Source organism: Schistocerca americana, chromosome 6, assembly GCF_021461395.2.
Source record: "Schistocerca americana isolate TAMUIC-IGC-003095 chromosome 6, iqSchAmer2.1, whole genome shotgun sequence".
NCBI classification, from domain to species: domain Eukaryota; kingdom Metazoa; phylum Arthropoda; class Insecta; order Orthoptera; family Acrididae; genus Schistocerca; species Schistocerca americana.
Genome location: NC_060124.1, coordinates 470,485,862 through 470,503,751, shown reverse-complemented (window position 1 = coordinate 470,503,751; position 17,890 = coordinate 470,485,862). Strand labels below are relative to the sequence as shown.

At 37.3% G+C, this 17,890-nt stretch overlaps 1 protein-coding gene across 1 annotated transcript in view; it reads right to left on the bottom strand.

Moving 5' to 3' along the window:
- Positions 1 to 4,202: 4,202 nt before the first annotated feature.
- LOC124619863 (little elongation complex subunit 2-like) overlaps positions 4,203 to 17,890 on the bottom strand; it is a 218,188-nt gene continuing 204,500 nt past the window's right edge. The window contains exons 11-13 of the mRNA XM_047146481.1: positions 14,109 to 14,325; positions 5,149 to 5,324; positions 4,203 to 4,842 (exon numbers count right to left, since the gene is read on the bottom strand). Of these exons, the coding sequence (XP_047002437.1) occupies positions 4,724 to 4,842; positions 5,149 to 5,324; positions 14,109 to 14,325 (512 nt within the window). The 3' untranslated portion in view covers positions 4,203 to 4,723. The remainder of the gene's footprint in view (positions 4,843 to 5,148; positions 5,325 to 14,108; positions 14,326 to 17,890) is intronic.

Sequence of the window (17,890 nt, the reverse complement as noted above, 5' to 3'; positions counted from 1 at the left end):
ATTCTGTAAATCAATTATTTAGGCCATTAACAGATCCTCACAGTACAGAACTGAACCCATGAGAAGCAATTTCTTGTATAATCAGTGAGTAGATGAACTTTGAATTATTTTGAGCCTTGATGCAGTGCTTTCACTCAACCACTGGCTTAACACTAAAGGGTGAATAAATATAGCAGAAGCCTCACTGCACCATGAGGTTCTGTGACAAAAGGCAGTGCCCCCCCCCCCCCCCCATGTCAGCAAATGAAAAAAGAAGTGAAGTACTGAGCTAATACCTAAGTCATGGTTCACTTCAAAATATTAGTGAGGGTTTTATCCTTTGACAGTTTTACATTGTCATTAGTGCCTGACAGTTGCACTAAGATAATTAGTTTTCTCTTCATGTATCTTTCACCACAGTGCAAGAATGGCTCTGTGCAGAGACAATTAAAAACTTGGAAATAAATCGCACAACACAACCTGACTTATTCCAATCCATTACTTAGAAGTCTTTAAGCAAGGATCACGACAAAGTAAGGATACTGACCACCACCATAAAACATGTATACTCAATCATGAAAATCCTTCCCACTCTAAGAGAAACAATACAAACCACGTTTCTAACACAGGAAGAAACTGTGACCTATACTATGACTTGAAGAAACTGCCTCTAGTTCATGAAATGCTAAAATAAACTAAAGTCCCCAAGAGGTAGTAAGTAACTCAAAAGGGTCATTCCACGCCAAATCATCCAGCCAAAAGTAGATATAAAACCCAAGGTTTTTGGATTTGTCCCAAAATTTATATCTGAAATGTATGCACAAAGATAAGAAAATATCCAAAGTTTCATCCAATTCTAACAAGTAGTTTCTGAATTATCATTGTTTAAAGTTTTAGGCTGACTGTATTTCCGAGGGCGATTAAGACGTAACTAAAGTGTGCATGTTTTACAGAATCTGAAGCAAAACTGCCAACTCATGTATTCAAATGTAAGTAAACCTATTCTGTAAAATTCTCAATGTATGAATCTTTTATTTAAAAATAACTGATACGCATAACTTCAGTTCATCTGGTATTTTCACAGCTGTATCGACTCAAATATTTAATTACTGTATCAAACATGTATTTTACAAAGTAAATTACAAAATTTGACTTCAATTTGTTATAAAATTGTTGCAACTCAGAACCTTACCATTATTTTTGCACCACTTAAAAGGCAATTTTTTGCCGTTTTCAAAAATATATGGTTGTATTGGTTTATTTGGAGAGAGATTTTTTAGCTATTCATAATTTTCTACGCCTAGACCACAATTTTGAAATTAACAATATTTTGAGTTTCAGTACAGTTTCTCAGTATAAACTAATGTTATAAATCGGAATTTTGTAGATCTGCCAGTTTCAGTGTTTAATTTAGAACAAAATAGTGAAAATTTCAAGGCTCTGGCTTCAAAACTAACAATTTTGCTTCAAATTTTGTAAAAGCATGCATGCTTTAGTTATGTCTTAATCACCCTTGGAAGTACAATTAGCCTAAAACTTTAAACGGTGATAATTCAGAAACTACTTGTTAGAATTGGATGAAACTTTGAATATTTTCTTGTCTCTATGCATACAATTCAAATATAAATTTTCATAAACATCTGTGACAGGTGGGTGTAGGACCCTGGATGACAGTATGGAATGACCCAAAAGTCTTCAGCCCAAAAGGAAAAAAAGATATTATTCTCTAAAAGTTTGAGAGAGAGAGAGAGAGAGAGAGAGAGAGAGAGAGACAGAGAGAGAGAGAGAGAGAGAAGGGGGAGAAGGGGGGGGAGAGAATTCAAGTTCTAATTACTTAATAATCACTGTGTTCAGGATAACTTTGTTTTAGTGAAATTTCAAAAAAAGTTAGTTGTTTATAATCTTTATGTTTTCTATTAGGTTTCAAGTATTTAACCCTTCTGTGGCTATGGATATACATTTATGCCCAGCAGGTAGAATGGCCTGACAGCTGGGCGTGGTAGCAGGTAAACATGCACAATAGAATGGCGACACACAGTTGTCCACATTTCAACATTCCTGCCAATGTCGTCGTTATCTGCTCTTCTCTGTAACGTTAGTAAAGCATACAGCTTTCATGTGCTCCTGGTCCCTTTCTGCTTATGAGTCAATCGAATAGATACAATTTGGTTACCTAATCAACAACATACACATGATACAAACATATATAATGTCAGAGGGCACGAATTGGTATGCAAAAATGACATATCAGGTATTTCAAAAGATGAGGAGTGTATCAAATACTTGCAGTTTCTTAGCAACACTCATTGTCGCATGGAGGAGAAGACTGTCTTGAATTTTGGGTGTCTTTGCTAGGAACTGTTCACTTTAAAACCTTGGTCCAATATTAATAATAAGTAACAGACATGTATATCACTGGTGTAAATATGTTACAGAGTTTTCCAGTAACAAGTAAAAAAGTTTGTATCATTTTCCTCAGCCCAGGATAAACTTTCAACAGAAAGCTTGTATTGGCTTTGAAGTTCTCTTTTGTGGTTATCAACAACTGCAAACATTGTGACTGTGCAGTGTTACACTACTTTTATGAAGATTATTATTATAAGGGATTCTATGCATGCTAGAATGTGTGATTACCCAACAGTGGCTGAAATATGCAGCAGTCGTAGGGCTGTGCCAGCTGTCCGCCGGCCAGCTGCTCAATACCTTTGCCCTCTTAGCCTGTTGGGCAGCTGGATGCTCGCCCTTAGTGGCCATCAAAGGGTTAATGTTTTATTGGTTTAAATGCTAAAGCATTCAGTAATTGCAATTACAAATTATCACATGTAAAAAGTAACCTTTTCAAAATTTTGAATTTTTGAAAGATATCTGGGATTGAGACTACCTTATCTATAACTGCAGAAGCTGTGAACAGAAAGTTATGAGCTTCCTGGAAAATAAAAATGTCTTTTGAAGAAAATGTTAATTTTTTGAAAGGCAGATTCACCAGCACACTTTACTTCCTAATTAAACCATTCTCTACCACTGTTCCATAGCTGCTTTCCCACACAGGCACCTAAAAGGCCCAGCCCCATAGGCAGCTTCTGTGCTGAAGTTCGTGAATCTCCACTATTGGTCTGGCAATAATTGACCACGCTGCACCAGAAGATAAACAAAGTTCACCACAAAATCTTACAAAACCATAGAAATACAGTTTGTTTGTACAGAAAGTCAACAAAACAGAGAAACTATGTATTAAACGTACATGTTTGAAAGCTGTAAATGTTCCTTAACAGACATATAGTTTTCTCAAATTATATGCTGGAGGTTTACAATGTGAACCACTATGAGGTTTGATCCAAGTTGTTATTTTCTATGTCCACTCTGCTGTTCAGTGTCTCTCCAGTTTCATGATCAATGATATACACAATTATACACCATCCAGGATGTTCAACTTATTTGTAAACAGACTTCTTTGAGTTAATAGATTATATAAACTAATGCATTTACCAATTTGTGAGGAAAGATCACCTTCCAATACAGAGCAAACTAGCGCTCTCTCTCTCTCTCTCTCTCTCTCTCTCTCTCTCTCTCTCTCTCTCTCTCTCTCTCTGAAAAGAAAATACTTTAGCATGGGTACCTACAGAGGTACATCCATGAGTAGTGGCTGGATGCTTAAAATGTGAAAATGAAAAATGAGTTATCCAATCAACAATAGGACTCAAATCTAGAAACAATATGCAAAACGAGATGAATTACCCACAGGCGAGTAGCACATGTGTAATCTGCATATGTAGAATGAAGTGCCACCAATAATGACAAGGAGAGGAAATGTGAGTGTAGAACAGATAAAGATCTGCTGGAACATTGATCAACATACTGAATATTTGGTATTTCTATGTTCGATAATTGCTTTGGTGCTTATTAATAAGAACAGAAGGGCTTAACATGTACAAGAAACTAAACAGATGCATCAGACTGTGTACCATTATTAAGCTTTGCTATTACTGATGATAGATAAATGTCAAATTTGATTTCACTAAAATTTATTTATGAATAATAATTTGAACTTATTTTGATCTTAGATTTGATTGTTATAGAAATGTGAGTGAACACAAGGCATTTCATTAAGGATAGCATCACAACATGAAATACACTGTAAGTTCTCACATATAGTATTCCTTTTCTTAGTCCCCAAAAAATGAAAAGTCATTTACAGAAAAAGTTTGCATAACAGAATGCATCTGTAAAGGTAATCCAAAGATATATTTATCCTAACAACAATTATCATAAATTAAGTATTTAATTTTTTTTTAATGACATGTTGGAGCATTCACAGCATCTAGCAAATGATTATTCTGGCTAGCTATAATGAGAAACAGAACACAACAAGCATTCTGTGCATCATGAGTCATCATGTTGGGACATGTCATATTGGAGACAAACGTGAGGTGCAATCAATATGCTGTGCTCATGTGCGGCTCCCTTGATTTACATGTATGGCCAGGAACACTATGGAGCTATTTTCACAGGAATCTATACACTGACAGATTACGCAGAGTGAGTTGAACAGATGACAAAACAAAACAAAACTGAAAATGATTAAACTCTGTTATCTACAATAAATATTAATTTTCGAGAACAAATACAGCACAATAATTTCCCCAGCTTTTCCAACTTCTGCTACAGGAATATTAAGCGTTAGTACACAATTCTGTTGGAAAGAGGTACTTAACACCTTTATCTCTGCCTGCTGCTACATAGGTGATCAGCAGCACTGGATCGTGTGACTAGTCTGTCCTTCAGAATGTTTATTTTTTTCTTGGATGGGTTTTTTCTTCTTCTTTTTCTTCTTTTTATTAGGTTTAAACTTATTTTGGGTTTTATCTGGAAAAAGAAAGCACAGACAAATGTTTAGTATATTGTAAGATAGTGTGTAAGAGTTGTTATCCTTTGTCAGCACCCGTGATTTAAAGCATAATAAATATGAAAATAATAATTAATGCACCCCCTGTGTCATTGTACATAAATCTTGATTTGAAAACTGTCATGAGACTCTTTATTTACACTACAGCTTATTTTAACATCACACATTGCAAAAGCGTATAAAGAATGACGATATTTGATAACTTTGTCATAATCAAGGAAAAAGTTAAAAACTGCCAGAAGTAGTATACTGTGGCATCTACTTACAAGTGGTATTGTGACTAATGGTACAGGGTTCAAAAAGGCATGGGACTCGATGTAGTTTGTACTGGTTCGGTGTCTGCAAGTTGACATCAAGTGGTGGCCACTGAATCTCTGTTACAATTTCTGGTGCTTCAGCATCAACACTTTCATACATCTGTTTCAGGTCCAAAGAACTATCCCTATAAAAAATTAAATCATCATTAGCATTAAAAATGTAACAGATAATTCTTCTTAAGTTTTAAATGATGAACAACTAATGAGCATTAATATGAAAGAAGCACCTATCAGTAGAGTTCACAAGCATCCACCTACAAAGTATGAAAAGAAACTATATGGCATAGAGCACATCAATTCATAGGTAATCTGCTTCACAGAGCGTACAACAGTTTATTCAGTGGATCAACAAAAGTCAGTAGGATAAGAAGGAAGATAAGTATGAAGAAGAAAAAACAAATAAATAACATAAAAATAAAATAAATGAATTAATTACTTGTTGACCAGTGGAAATGTAAGAGGACAGGATGAAGCTTTTGTGGGGGGCTAGGAGTGAGATGCATTTGCATCGCTGAAATATAGTTTTAAATTCTCTAAGTAGCTGTTTGATGCATACCGTATTTACCTGGGTGTATGGCGTTGCCCCCTCCCCTTTTTTTTTTAAGCGGCTCTTCGAGAAAATTTTATTTTTAACATATTCTAATTAACATTACGAACTGGTTCACTGTTAAATTATCTGCCTAACAGAGTCAACACCATACCTGTTCTAAACCTATGCAATTTACTGACTGTCTACATTTTGGAAGGAGAAAAAGATAATGATTTCCACTGATTTTATCTTCATTTCTTTCTTTGCTTACTATCTAAGCCAGTCATCTGTTTATTATTTTTAATCATCATCATCGTTAGCAGCAGCAGCAGCAGCAGAGGCAGTGGCACCACCACCACCACCACCACCACCACCAGCATCTATATACAAGCAGCAATTAATTAATAATCTCAGCTCTCACAGTAATTTTGCTCCTCCTTCAGAATATATTGCAATTTCCAAGGTTGTGGTTATGGTGGGACACAGCTGTTTTATCTGAATACATAGCAGATTCCACATCTATACTGATGTGAAAATGTAAGATTAGTTTCCTTTGTCTCTGGCTTCCGAACAATTTATCTGCCAATTGCTCTCTAACTGGCTGCACAGATGTGACAGATGACACACTACTTTTCATTCCCATCATACCATCAGAGCAAGTGTTGACAACATTGCTCCATGAAACACATAAGTATGTTGCCGGGCCCTCTCCTGCAGAAATCTATACTACTGTAGAGTACTTGTCCAATTTCAAAGCCAGTTTCATTCCAACTACAAATGAGAAGCCAGTTTCATTCCAACTACAAATGAGAAGCCAGCTAACCCAGAAAAAGATTCAGTTGCAGTCTCTTTTTCATGGCTACTTTGAAAATAGTTAAGTATAATATAATTTTCGAGGAGCGCTTCTCTTAAGTTTGGAAGGTACGAGACGAGGTATTGGCAGAAGTAAAGCTATGAGGACGGGTCATGAGTCATGCTTCGGTAGCTCAGTTGGCAACGCACTTGTGCCTAAACCCCCCGCCCCCCCCACCTCCAAAGGAAGTTTCAATGTATAATATATTTTGGTAAAATCAATGTTACATTTTGCTCAGCACCAATACTTAACAAGTGCTATTACTTCTGTTATAACTTTCTCCAATGAATCCAGAAAAACAATTAACAGTACCTTACTGATGGGGAGGGGAGGGGGGTGGGTGGGGGGAGGGAGGGGTGGCAGTGTCTATGTGGTGCAGGAGGTGAGAATAGATACTAATCTCCTTGCTGCAGAGCCATGGAGTTATGTCTTGCCACTGCAAGGGTGTATGGTTCATAACATGCTCGACTTATTCGATACTGGTGTCAAAATGACATGTCACTTGATGCGATGTTGGAAGTTGACAACTTTAGAGATGCCATACTGCGTTTTTTGAATTATAGCTTGCCTTTTACAGCAGTATGCCACTTCAACGTGGTGGCATATTGAGATTTATCACAAACTCATCACCCTAGGTATGATTTCTTATAATTCAACATCAGTTAACAACACATCAGCAGTGAAAGCCTTCAGCATATCGTAATATGAACAACGACATTGTGTTAAGCTGCTTCATTCACAAAGACTCTGTGTTTAGAGATGATGTAATCTGTAGCGGAAGGTAGTACGTTCATGTCCGGATATATACTAATACATAATTTTTCCTTCTTGTTTGTAACAGATTCTTGTATCTTCTTACTACATAAATATACATGAATGTGCTTGCTGAAGAATGAGTTTCTTTGATTTTGTGACTTATGTCTGATTGAAAACTGCTAAGAGTACACTTTAGTTATGAGGTAACAAAGCCAGCAAATGTGAATACAAACCTTAATTGTGGCGGCACACTTATCTGTAGTGCTCCCCAAGGCCTGCCTACGTTGGACTGAAATGTTATAGTTTGGTTGCGAATTTATGAGGCAGTATTCCATTTATATTCTTAATGATGGAAAATAATAAATATGTGCAAAAACATGGAGGCATAATATATATAATTGAAGTTTAAGAGCACAGAGCTCATTTTTATGATTATATGTCTATGTTGTTGTTGTTGTTGTTGTCTTCAGTCAAGAGATTGGTTTGATGAAGCTCTCCATTCATGCTACTCTATCCTGTGCAAGCCTCTTCATCTCCAAGTAACTACTGCAACCCGCATCATTCTGAATCTGTTTAGTGTATTCATCTCTTGGTCTCCCTCTATGATTTTTACCCTCCACACTTCCCTCCGGTACTAAACTAGTGATCTCTTGCTGCCTCGGAATGTGTCCTACCAACCGATCCCTTCTTCTAGTCAAGTTGTGCCACAAATTCCTCTTATCTCTAATTCTATTCAGCACCACCTCATTAGTTACATGATCTACACATCAAATCTTCAGCATTCTTCTCTAGCACCACATTTCGAAAGCTTATATTATCTTCTTGTTTAAACTGTTTATCACCTACGTTTCACTTCTATACATCGCTACATACCATACAAATACTTTCAGAAAAGACTTCCTGAAACTTAAACCTATATTCAATGTAAACAAACTTCTCTTCTTCAGAAATGCTTTCTTTGCTACAGGGAGTCTACATTTTATATCCTCTCTACTTTGGCCATCATCAGTTATTTTGCTCCCCAAATAGTAAAACTCATTTAATACTTTAAGTGTCTCATTTCCTAATCTAATACCCTCAGCGCCATCTGATTTAATTCAACTACATTCCATTATCCTTGTTTTGGTTTTGTTGATGTTCATCTTATATCCTCCTTTCTAGACACTGTCCATTCCGTTCAGCTGTTCTTCCAGTCCTTTGCTGTCTCTGACAGAATTACGAAGTCGTCAGCGAACCTCAAGTTTTTATTTCTTCTCCATGGATTTTAATTCCTACTCCATATTTTTCTTTTGCTTCCTTTACTGCTTGCTCAATATACAGATTGAATAACATCGGGGATAGGCTACAACCCAGTCTCACTCCCTTCTCAACCACTGCTTTCGTTTTATGCCCCTCGACTCTTATAACTGCCATCAGGTTTCTGTACAAATTGTAAATAGCCTTTCCCTCCCTGTATTTGACTCCTGCCACCCTCAGAATTTGAAAGAGATTATTCCAGTCGACATTGTCAAAAGCTTTCTCTAAGTCTACAAATACTAGACACATAGGTTTGCCTTTCCTAAATCTATCTTCTAAGATAAGTTGTTACGTCAGAATTGCCTTGCGTGTTCCAACATTTCTACGGAATCCAAACCAATATTCCCCAAGGTCGGCTTCTACCAATTTTTTCATTCATCTGTAAAGAATTCGTGATAGTATTTTGCAACCATGAATTATTAAACTGATAGTTTGGTAATTTCCACAGCTGTCAATATGTGGTTTCTTTAGGATTGGAATTATTATATTCTTCTTGAAGTCTGAGGGTATTTTGCCTGTCTCCTATATCTTGCTCACCAGATGGAAGAGTTTTGTCATGGCTGGCTCTCCCAAGTTCTAACGGAATGTCATCTACTCCCGGGGCCTTGTTTCGACCTAGGTCTTTCAGTGCTGTGTCAGATATCTCCCATTTCATCTTCATATACATCCTCTTCCATTTCCATAATACTCCGCTCAAGTACATCACCCTTGTAGACTCTATAGATATTCTTTCCACCTTTCTGCTATATATAGATATTCTATCCACCATTCTGCTTTCCCTTCTTTGCTTAGAATGGGTTTTCCATCGGAGCTCTTGATGTCCATATAGGTGGTTCTCTTTTCTCCAAATGTCTCTCTAATTTTCTACATCCTTACATTTGTCCTCTAGCCATCCCTGCTTAGCCATTTTGCTCTTCCTATTGATTTCATTTTTGAGACATTTGTATTTCTTTTTGCCTGCTTAAGTTCCTGCTTTTTTATATTTTCTCTTTTCATCAATTAAATTCAATCTCTCTTCTATTACCCAAGGATTTCTACTAGCCCTCATCTTTTTACCTACTTGATCCTCTGCTGATTGTACTATTTCATCTCTCAAAGCTACCCATTCTTCTTCTACTGTATTTCTATCTTTTTGCAGTTTCTTCAGTTTTAATCTACAGTTCATAACCAATAAATTGTGGTCAGAATCCACATCTGCCCCTGGAAATGTCTTACAATTTAAAACCTCTTATCATTATACGAGGGTCACTCTAAAAGAAATGCACACTTCTTTTTTTTTTAATCCATCTTTTATTCTACATGTCTGAAGTTTTACAGTGTGTAGATACATCGTTTAGGAACAATATTTTCATTTCTCTGCATAATTTCCATCCCTCTGAACTGCCTTATGCCATCTTGGAACCAGCTGTATATCCGCATGGTAAGATTCTGGACCAACCTGTTGGAACCACTGTTTGGCAGTGTGCACAAGGGAGTCGTCATCTTCAAACCTTGTTCCACGAAGAGAGTCTTTCAGTTTCCCAAAGAGATGATAGTCACATGGAGCCAGGACAGGACTGTAAGGCAGGTGTTTCAGTGTTGCCCACCTGAGTTTTGCGATCGCTTCCATGGTTTTTTGACTGACATGTGGCAGTGCACTGACATGCAACAGCTAAACATCCTGCTTTTGCTGATTTGGTCGAACACGACTCAGTCGAGCTTGAAGTTTCTTCAGTGCCGTCACATATGCATCAGAATTTATGGCGGTTCCACTTGGCATGATGTCCACAAGCAAGAGTCCTTCAGAAATAAGAAACACCGTAGCCATAACTTTTCCAGCAGAAGGTTTTTTTTTTTTTTTTTGGGTGAATTTGCATGATGCCACTCCACTGATTGCCTCTTCATCTCTGGTGAAAAATGATGGAGCCATCTTTCATCACCTGTCACAATTCTTCCAAGAAATTCATCTCCACCATTCTCGTACTGTTCCAAAAGTTTGCTGCATACCATTTTTCTTGTTTCTTTGTGAGCCACTGTCAACATCCTAGGAACCCAGCTGGCACAAACCTTTTTTAACGCCAACACTTTCAGTATTCTGCAAACACTTCCTTCCCCTATCCCAACGTAGCGTAACAATTCATTCACTGTGATGCGTCTGTCAGCAGTCACCAACTCAATAACTCTCTACACATTGTCTGGAGTGTGTGAAGTAGGAGGCCTGCCGCTGCAAGGACAATCCTCAATATTGCCATGCCCACTATCATCACGTAACCTGCGATTGAAAGCAGCATCTCCGATTGAAAGCAGCATCTCCATACACCTTTTTCAACCTCTTGTGGACGTTTCCCGCTGTCTCATTTTCACAGCAAAGGAATTCTATGACAGCACTTTGCTTCTGACAAACGTCAAGTGTAGCAGCCATCTTGAAGACATGCTGTGACGGCACCACTCACAGGAACAGGTTGATCTAAGCTTGAAAACAAGTGGGAACGATTTATCTACACACTGTAAAACTTTGACACATGCAGACTGAAAACAGCATTTTTACAAAGATAGTGTGCATTTCTTTTGGAGTGACTCTCATATAACCTATCTGAAACTTTCCAGTGTCTCCAGGCCTCTTCCATATATACAACCTCCTTTCATGATTTTTAAACCAAGTAGTAGCTTATACACATTCTTATTTTTTTTTATTCACTATTAAACCTACTCCTGCATTACCTCCATTTGATTTTGTATTTATAACCATGTATTCACCTGAGCAGAAGTCTTGTTCCTCCTGCCACCGAACTTCCCACTACATGTAACTTTAACCTATACATTTCCCTTTTTAAATTTATTGTAGTGACCATATTTTATTTATTTATTTATTTATTGTATAGACCATATTTCAGTCACTTTAATTTCTGTGGATAAGTTCCACCCATCACACCAGAAATGAAACAGCACACAAATCAGTGGGCAGATTGGTGGTCTCTCATCAAAAGTGTGAAAGTTGATTTCAAAATATAAATACTCATGGCCAGAAGAGACAGAAAACTGTTGGTTACTGTGGTTCACAATCACTATCACCTATAGTGAAATACTAGTCCACATTTTTTTCAACACCGAAATCAAGATACCATTAATCCCCGCCCCCCGCGCATCACCTCCCTCTGATTGCAATTATTGGGGTGTTTAGCCCTTGTGTTCTGGCCATTGTTTCACTTGTTTTATTAGTATCCACTTAAACATCAATGCAACTACATGAAATTGAGTATATTCTTGCTTTTTTCCACCAATTTGCAAACATCCTTGGCCGACTTTAGGTGTTTTCATACCTTTCGGATGTATTTGAAGATTTCAACAATACTATGTTTCATCAGCATCTTTCTTCCTATGCTGTCAGTTACCTCTTTAATGAATGACAGGATAATCTTGAATGTCACAGATGCCTGTATGGCTATGATCTTAGCATGATTGTCTTAATGCTCTTTTGTTCTCACTGGGTGAATATCCACTCTTTAGCAATGCTTTAGTGAGATATTCCAATTCCGTGTTGAGTAGATATTCCTCGGTATATTTGCTACCATTTCTATAGCACCTCACTTTTGTCATGGGTGTCAATTTGTGTCCTGGCTTAAGTAATGGACCATGTGTCGATTTTCAGTATACCGTGTGGTCCAAGCTACCATATTCTTTCTTGGAGACTTGCACATCAAGGGAATGTAATCTGCGATGTACCTCCTCCGGCACATTAAACTAAATCTTCTGGTTAATCTCTTTAAGATAAAATGACCTAGTTTCTCTGTGCCACATCTCCACAACACAAATCTATCATCCCTGTAAAGGAACCATATTTTTGGCTTTTTGTTAGTGTTCTGAAAGCATGTGCTTCAAATTTTTCTCTGAAGAAATTTGCTATCGCCAGGCTTAAAGGGGCTCCCTATAGCCACACCATTCATCTTTTTTTATAAAACTCTGCTTTCCAATTGAAGTTTGTGACCATGAGAGAGTATTTAAATAGTTCTGCAATATCTGCAGGAAAAATCTGATTCAGTTGTCCACATCATCTCATTACACAAAATCATGGTAATCAGTGATACATCATCAAAAATGAGTATTACATACTCTGGCTTGACCACTATGTCATTTAATTAACTGATAAAATGAGCCTCAATTCTTGTGTTATCAAGAACTCGGGAATCGAATAGGTGGCCTTTTACATTAAAAATTTGGGCACATTTTACTCCGTGTAAATTAAATAGCAAAGTGGTCCAGATGGAGGACATATTAATCAGTTTTGATATGGTAACACTGTTTAACATAGTTCCACAATGAGGCACTGGAAGAGCTGAATCGCATTTTTCGTGACGACGTTGGAGAACTGTTTAAATATTGTCTCGTGATCCCACGTTTCAAATGGAAAGATAAGTTTTATGAACAGATGGATGGTGTGGTTGCAGGGAGTTCTTGATGCCCAGTGATACTAAATTTCTTCATAAAAAATCTCACGAACCAGCATTACGAACTACCAACAAAAAAACCAAATATGTTATTCTGTTACATGGATAATATATTTGTGTTGTAGAGATATGGCAGAGGGGAACTACGCTGTTTTCATGAAGATCTCAAAGAGATTTATCTCAAGATTCTGTTTACTGTGGAGGGAGATGGCAGGTGATGTTCACTTGATGTGCAAATCTCCATGAAAAAAGGTGGTGGCTTGGGCCACATGGTATACCAAAAACTGATACATAGTGTCGTAGATACTAAGCAAGTTCAAATGGATGTAGGCTGCAGTAGTTATGCAAAAGATTAAGAGACTTGCTCAGGAGAGAGTAGTCTGGCGACTGCATCAAACCAGTCTTTGGACTGAAGACAACAACAACAAAAACCACAACAACAAAAACGAAGTGGGATACTCACATACGCTCAGTTATAGGAAATGCAGATGGCAGACGTGGTTCAATGATAGGATACTGGAAAAATGCAATCAATATACAAAGCAGGTAGCTTACAAAACTTTCGTGCTATCAATTCTAGAAATTGCTTAGAAGTTTGTGAAGATTTTGAATGCTTGAATGCGCACAAAAAAAGAACAGCACAAACAGTGATTAGTTTGTTTGATCCATGGGAGAGCATGCTGGCAAACATGAAAAAGAAAGGGGTCTGAAAATAAGGTGGCAATCACCTCACGAAAGCCTGTTTATTAAGTTACACAAACCAATATTAAGTAAATAATCTAAAAATATTCTACAGCCACCAATGTGAAGACAAGATCAGACTGCTTACAATGTGCACAGAGGGATTCTTCCTGCACTCCATATGGATGTTGAACACGGGTGAACATTACTTTGTGGTACAACAGAAGCAGCCTCTACCATGCACTTCACAGTGGTTTGCACAGGATAAACGTAGATGCTGACTGCTGCTTTTGCAAAACAAAACAACTATTCCTGTATACTTGCAAGCACCTTTAATGTTCTAACTCACTGGTACGTAAAGAAATATTACCTGTCAGTGGCTTTCATTAGTGATGCAAATGCACCCATTTTCTTCCTGTGAGACAGCAGATAATTCCCTGGTTCCACATCCAGCAGACCAAGCAGTATACTGTACAAGATGGACAGCAAGGAGGAACGAATTCGCTGGTCAAACCATTCTCGAGCCAGATCTTCCATCTTTTTGTCCTCAACTAAGAGCAGTTTCTGAGATGGTGCGTCAATCCTTGCTACAAAAATATAAGAAACATACACACAGTCCATTATCATCCACAGAGAGTTGCTGTACATGTGTTGAACCTGAGTCAATGGTAATTATATTTATCTGAGTACAGAAAGTAAACATCTAAACACAGTTATTTTAAAACGTTAATAGCTATGTTTAGCTGCTTACTTTCTGTACTCAGATAAATACAATTACCATTTAATTATTGAAAATGTGAAAGTAGTAACCACTACCACATTATGTGCTGTAATAGTCTCTACCACATTACCCAGCTCACTAAATGTTCCAACCTCCATTTTTCATGCAACAAAATGTTACAACCTCCTTTAAAACATTAAAAACTTGTTGTTGTTGTTGCTGCTCCTGCTGCTGAAGATGGGTTTGATGCAGCTATTTACCCAAGCCCACTGGCTTCAGCGAGACTCAATGTGTTAAGGTGGGCAGTAAGGACAGTGAGCTTTGTTGAATTGTTCTAGATGCCTCTTTTGAAAATTACCTTCAGCAACTAATCAGAGAAAGTATCTCCTTGTCACCAACAGCCCAAACTTTCTGACTCAGTGCAGAACAAGGAAAAGGCTATAACATCACTGAATATGGCTGTAAATAACGTACAGAAAAGTACATAGATATTTCTGCTAAGCAAGAGGGATAAGGAACATACCAGATTACCTGAGCAGTCAACATGGAAATTTCACCTTCAGCACTCACAATGTTAAGCACTGATATGCAAAGTTCAAGAGTACTGTACAATACATTTTAGCCAGGAACGTGCCAAGCAATATTGTGAGACATGGGAAAGGGCCAAATGTCATGTTAGACAGCTGCTACGAAAGCAAAGAAAGCAGCACTGCACTTTTCAACACAGCCAAAGCCTCATAAACAAATAAAAACTGAAAGAAACCAAAAACAGTGAAAGGAGAGACATGTGTGAAATGTTCAATGAATTCAGAAGTAAAATTCTATCTGCCGACTAGGCAAAAAGACCAAAGAAGCTTTGATCTTATGTTACATCAATAAACCGATCGAAGCCATCAGTCTAGATATTCTGTGACCATAATGACAGAGGTGATTACAGAGGAAAGGCTGAAATACTAACTGATTTTTCCCAAACTGTTTCCCTGCAAGGTTCACACTGTAGTTACTCCTTTAAATTGTTACACTATCAGAAAAATGAGATATTGAAATAAGTGATCCTGTGCTAGAACAGCAACTGGAATTGCTCAACACAAGGACGTCCAAAGGACCTGACAGGATACCAACATGATTCTACACAAAGTATGTTAAGGAATTTACTCCTTTTCTAAAACCACTGTATCAGAGTCACTGGTCGAGGGATGTGTTCCTAATAACTGGGAAAAAGTGTAAGTCATTCCCGTTTTCAGGAAGGGTTGTCGAACATATGCACAAAACTATAGGGCTATACCTCTGATGTTGGTCATTTGTAGAATTTGGAACATCTTTTATGCTCACATATTATGATATGTCAGGAGACTGAATATCTCCTCTGCAGGAATCAACACGGATTCCAAAAACAACAACTGCGCAAAACCCAGCTCACTCTGTTCGATCAAGAGACCCAGAAGGCAGTAGATAATGACACCCAGATAGAAGCCACTTTCCTTGACTTCCATAAGGCATTGGGTACAGTTCTGCACTGCCACCTAATGAACAAAATACAAGTGCACAGAGCATCAGACCACCTAGCAAATAGATCACAGCATTTTCATTCTCAATGGAGAGAAGACTTCAGATGCAAAAGTGCCTTTGAATGTACAACAAGAGAGTGTTATGGAACCATTACTTTGCACAATATATATGAATGACTTAGTGGATTAAGTATGAAATACCATAAGACTTTCATGGATGATGCTGTAGTTTAGAGAGTAGTCTACATGCATGATGACCTGCACAGGATCAAACCTTGGTGCAGGAATTGGCAGCTGACCCTCAATGCACACAAATGTAACATATTGCACATAAATAGGCAGAAAGACCCATTATTGTATGATTACATGACTGCAAAACAGGAAATCATACTACTATCTGGAAATCAAGAATAGTCAGTCCTAAAGGGTGAAAACAGAGACTGGAGAACACTATTTTTTGTGATATTTGTCAATTTTCCAGGGCTACAAGCATAAAGCCATATTATGTGGACACTGGCTGCTTTCTATTTTTATTGTAAACTATGAGTGAACTGTTAAGTTTTACATTTTCTCCTTATATTGTGTCACATTTTGGTTGTGGCTCCTCCTATTTTCAATCTTTTAAAGCAAATGGAGCACTGTACTTCACTGACACGGTGTTTCATAAAATTACTTTTGGACTACGGATTGTCCTATTCTGTAATACAACTGATGTCCAACAATGATAATGTGAAACTATCATATACCCCAGACAAAGCAAGCCTTGCACACTGCATGTACAGCTAATAGGCCACACCACATGGTAACACGTACGTTACTGTCGCATCAGTGCTCTACCAATCCTTATCCCATGTGTTTGTTACTTGTTTCTGTCGACGTTGCTATTAAAATAACGCAGTTTCCTTTTCCAATTTTCTGTAATAACGTAATATTCCAAAGCAATGCAAATCAGAATTCCTCATTCCTTAAAAAAGGTTTATTTAAAAACAAAAAATTTGCACTGCTGCTATGGCTAAACTGATATTTCGGTCTTTTTATCCAGTTATTAGTAAAAAATAAAAACCCCTGTTCTAACAGAGACCACATAAATACCAAAAAATACTAGGCATTCTGAAATAAAATATGTGTCGGTTTTTCCCGCCCCTACCATGCGGTATAAACTGCCGCATGCAAAACTAAAATAATTTTGAATTATCAATAACTCTCACAATTATGTCTGAAGTCATTACATTTTACATTACTATATGTTTAACCTGGACACTCTATATTTATCCACTGGTCTCCATCTCCAATTTTTACAATCTATTCCAAATTAACTTGTCCTTGGTGAATGAGTAATGACCTGCAAGCTGATCCCTTCTTTTAGTAAAGTTGTGTTGTTTATTTCTCCCTAATTTGATTCCATACCAATAATAATAATAATAATAATTACTATTATTATTTATCCAAAATAACTTTAGTCTTGGACACTGTCAGTTTTTGTACATTTGCAAAGATATCGTGACATAAATGTAATGAATATACACAACAAGTAGCATAATTATATACTATTATATAAACATTGACCATTAGTACACTGAGGCATATAAAACTAGAATCAATAACAGAGCTCAGAAATGAATCTCAAGTCTGGCATCTGCTTTACCGACGATCAACTTTATATGATCATTCCATTTTAAATCACTCCTAATGCGTACTCCCAGATATTTTATGGAATTAACTGCTTCCAGTTGCTGACCTGCTATTTTGTAGCTAAATGATAAAGGATCTATCTTTCTATGTATTCACAGCACATTACACTTGTCTACATTGAGATTGAATTGCCATTCCCTGCACAATGTGTCAATTCGCTGCAGATCCTCCTGCATTTTAGTACAATTTTCCATTGTTACAGCCTCTCGATACACCACAGCATCATCTGCA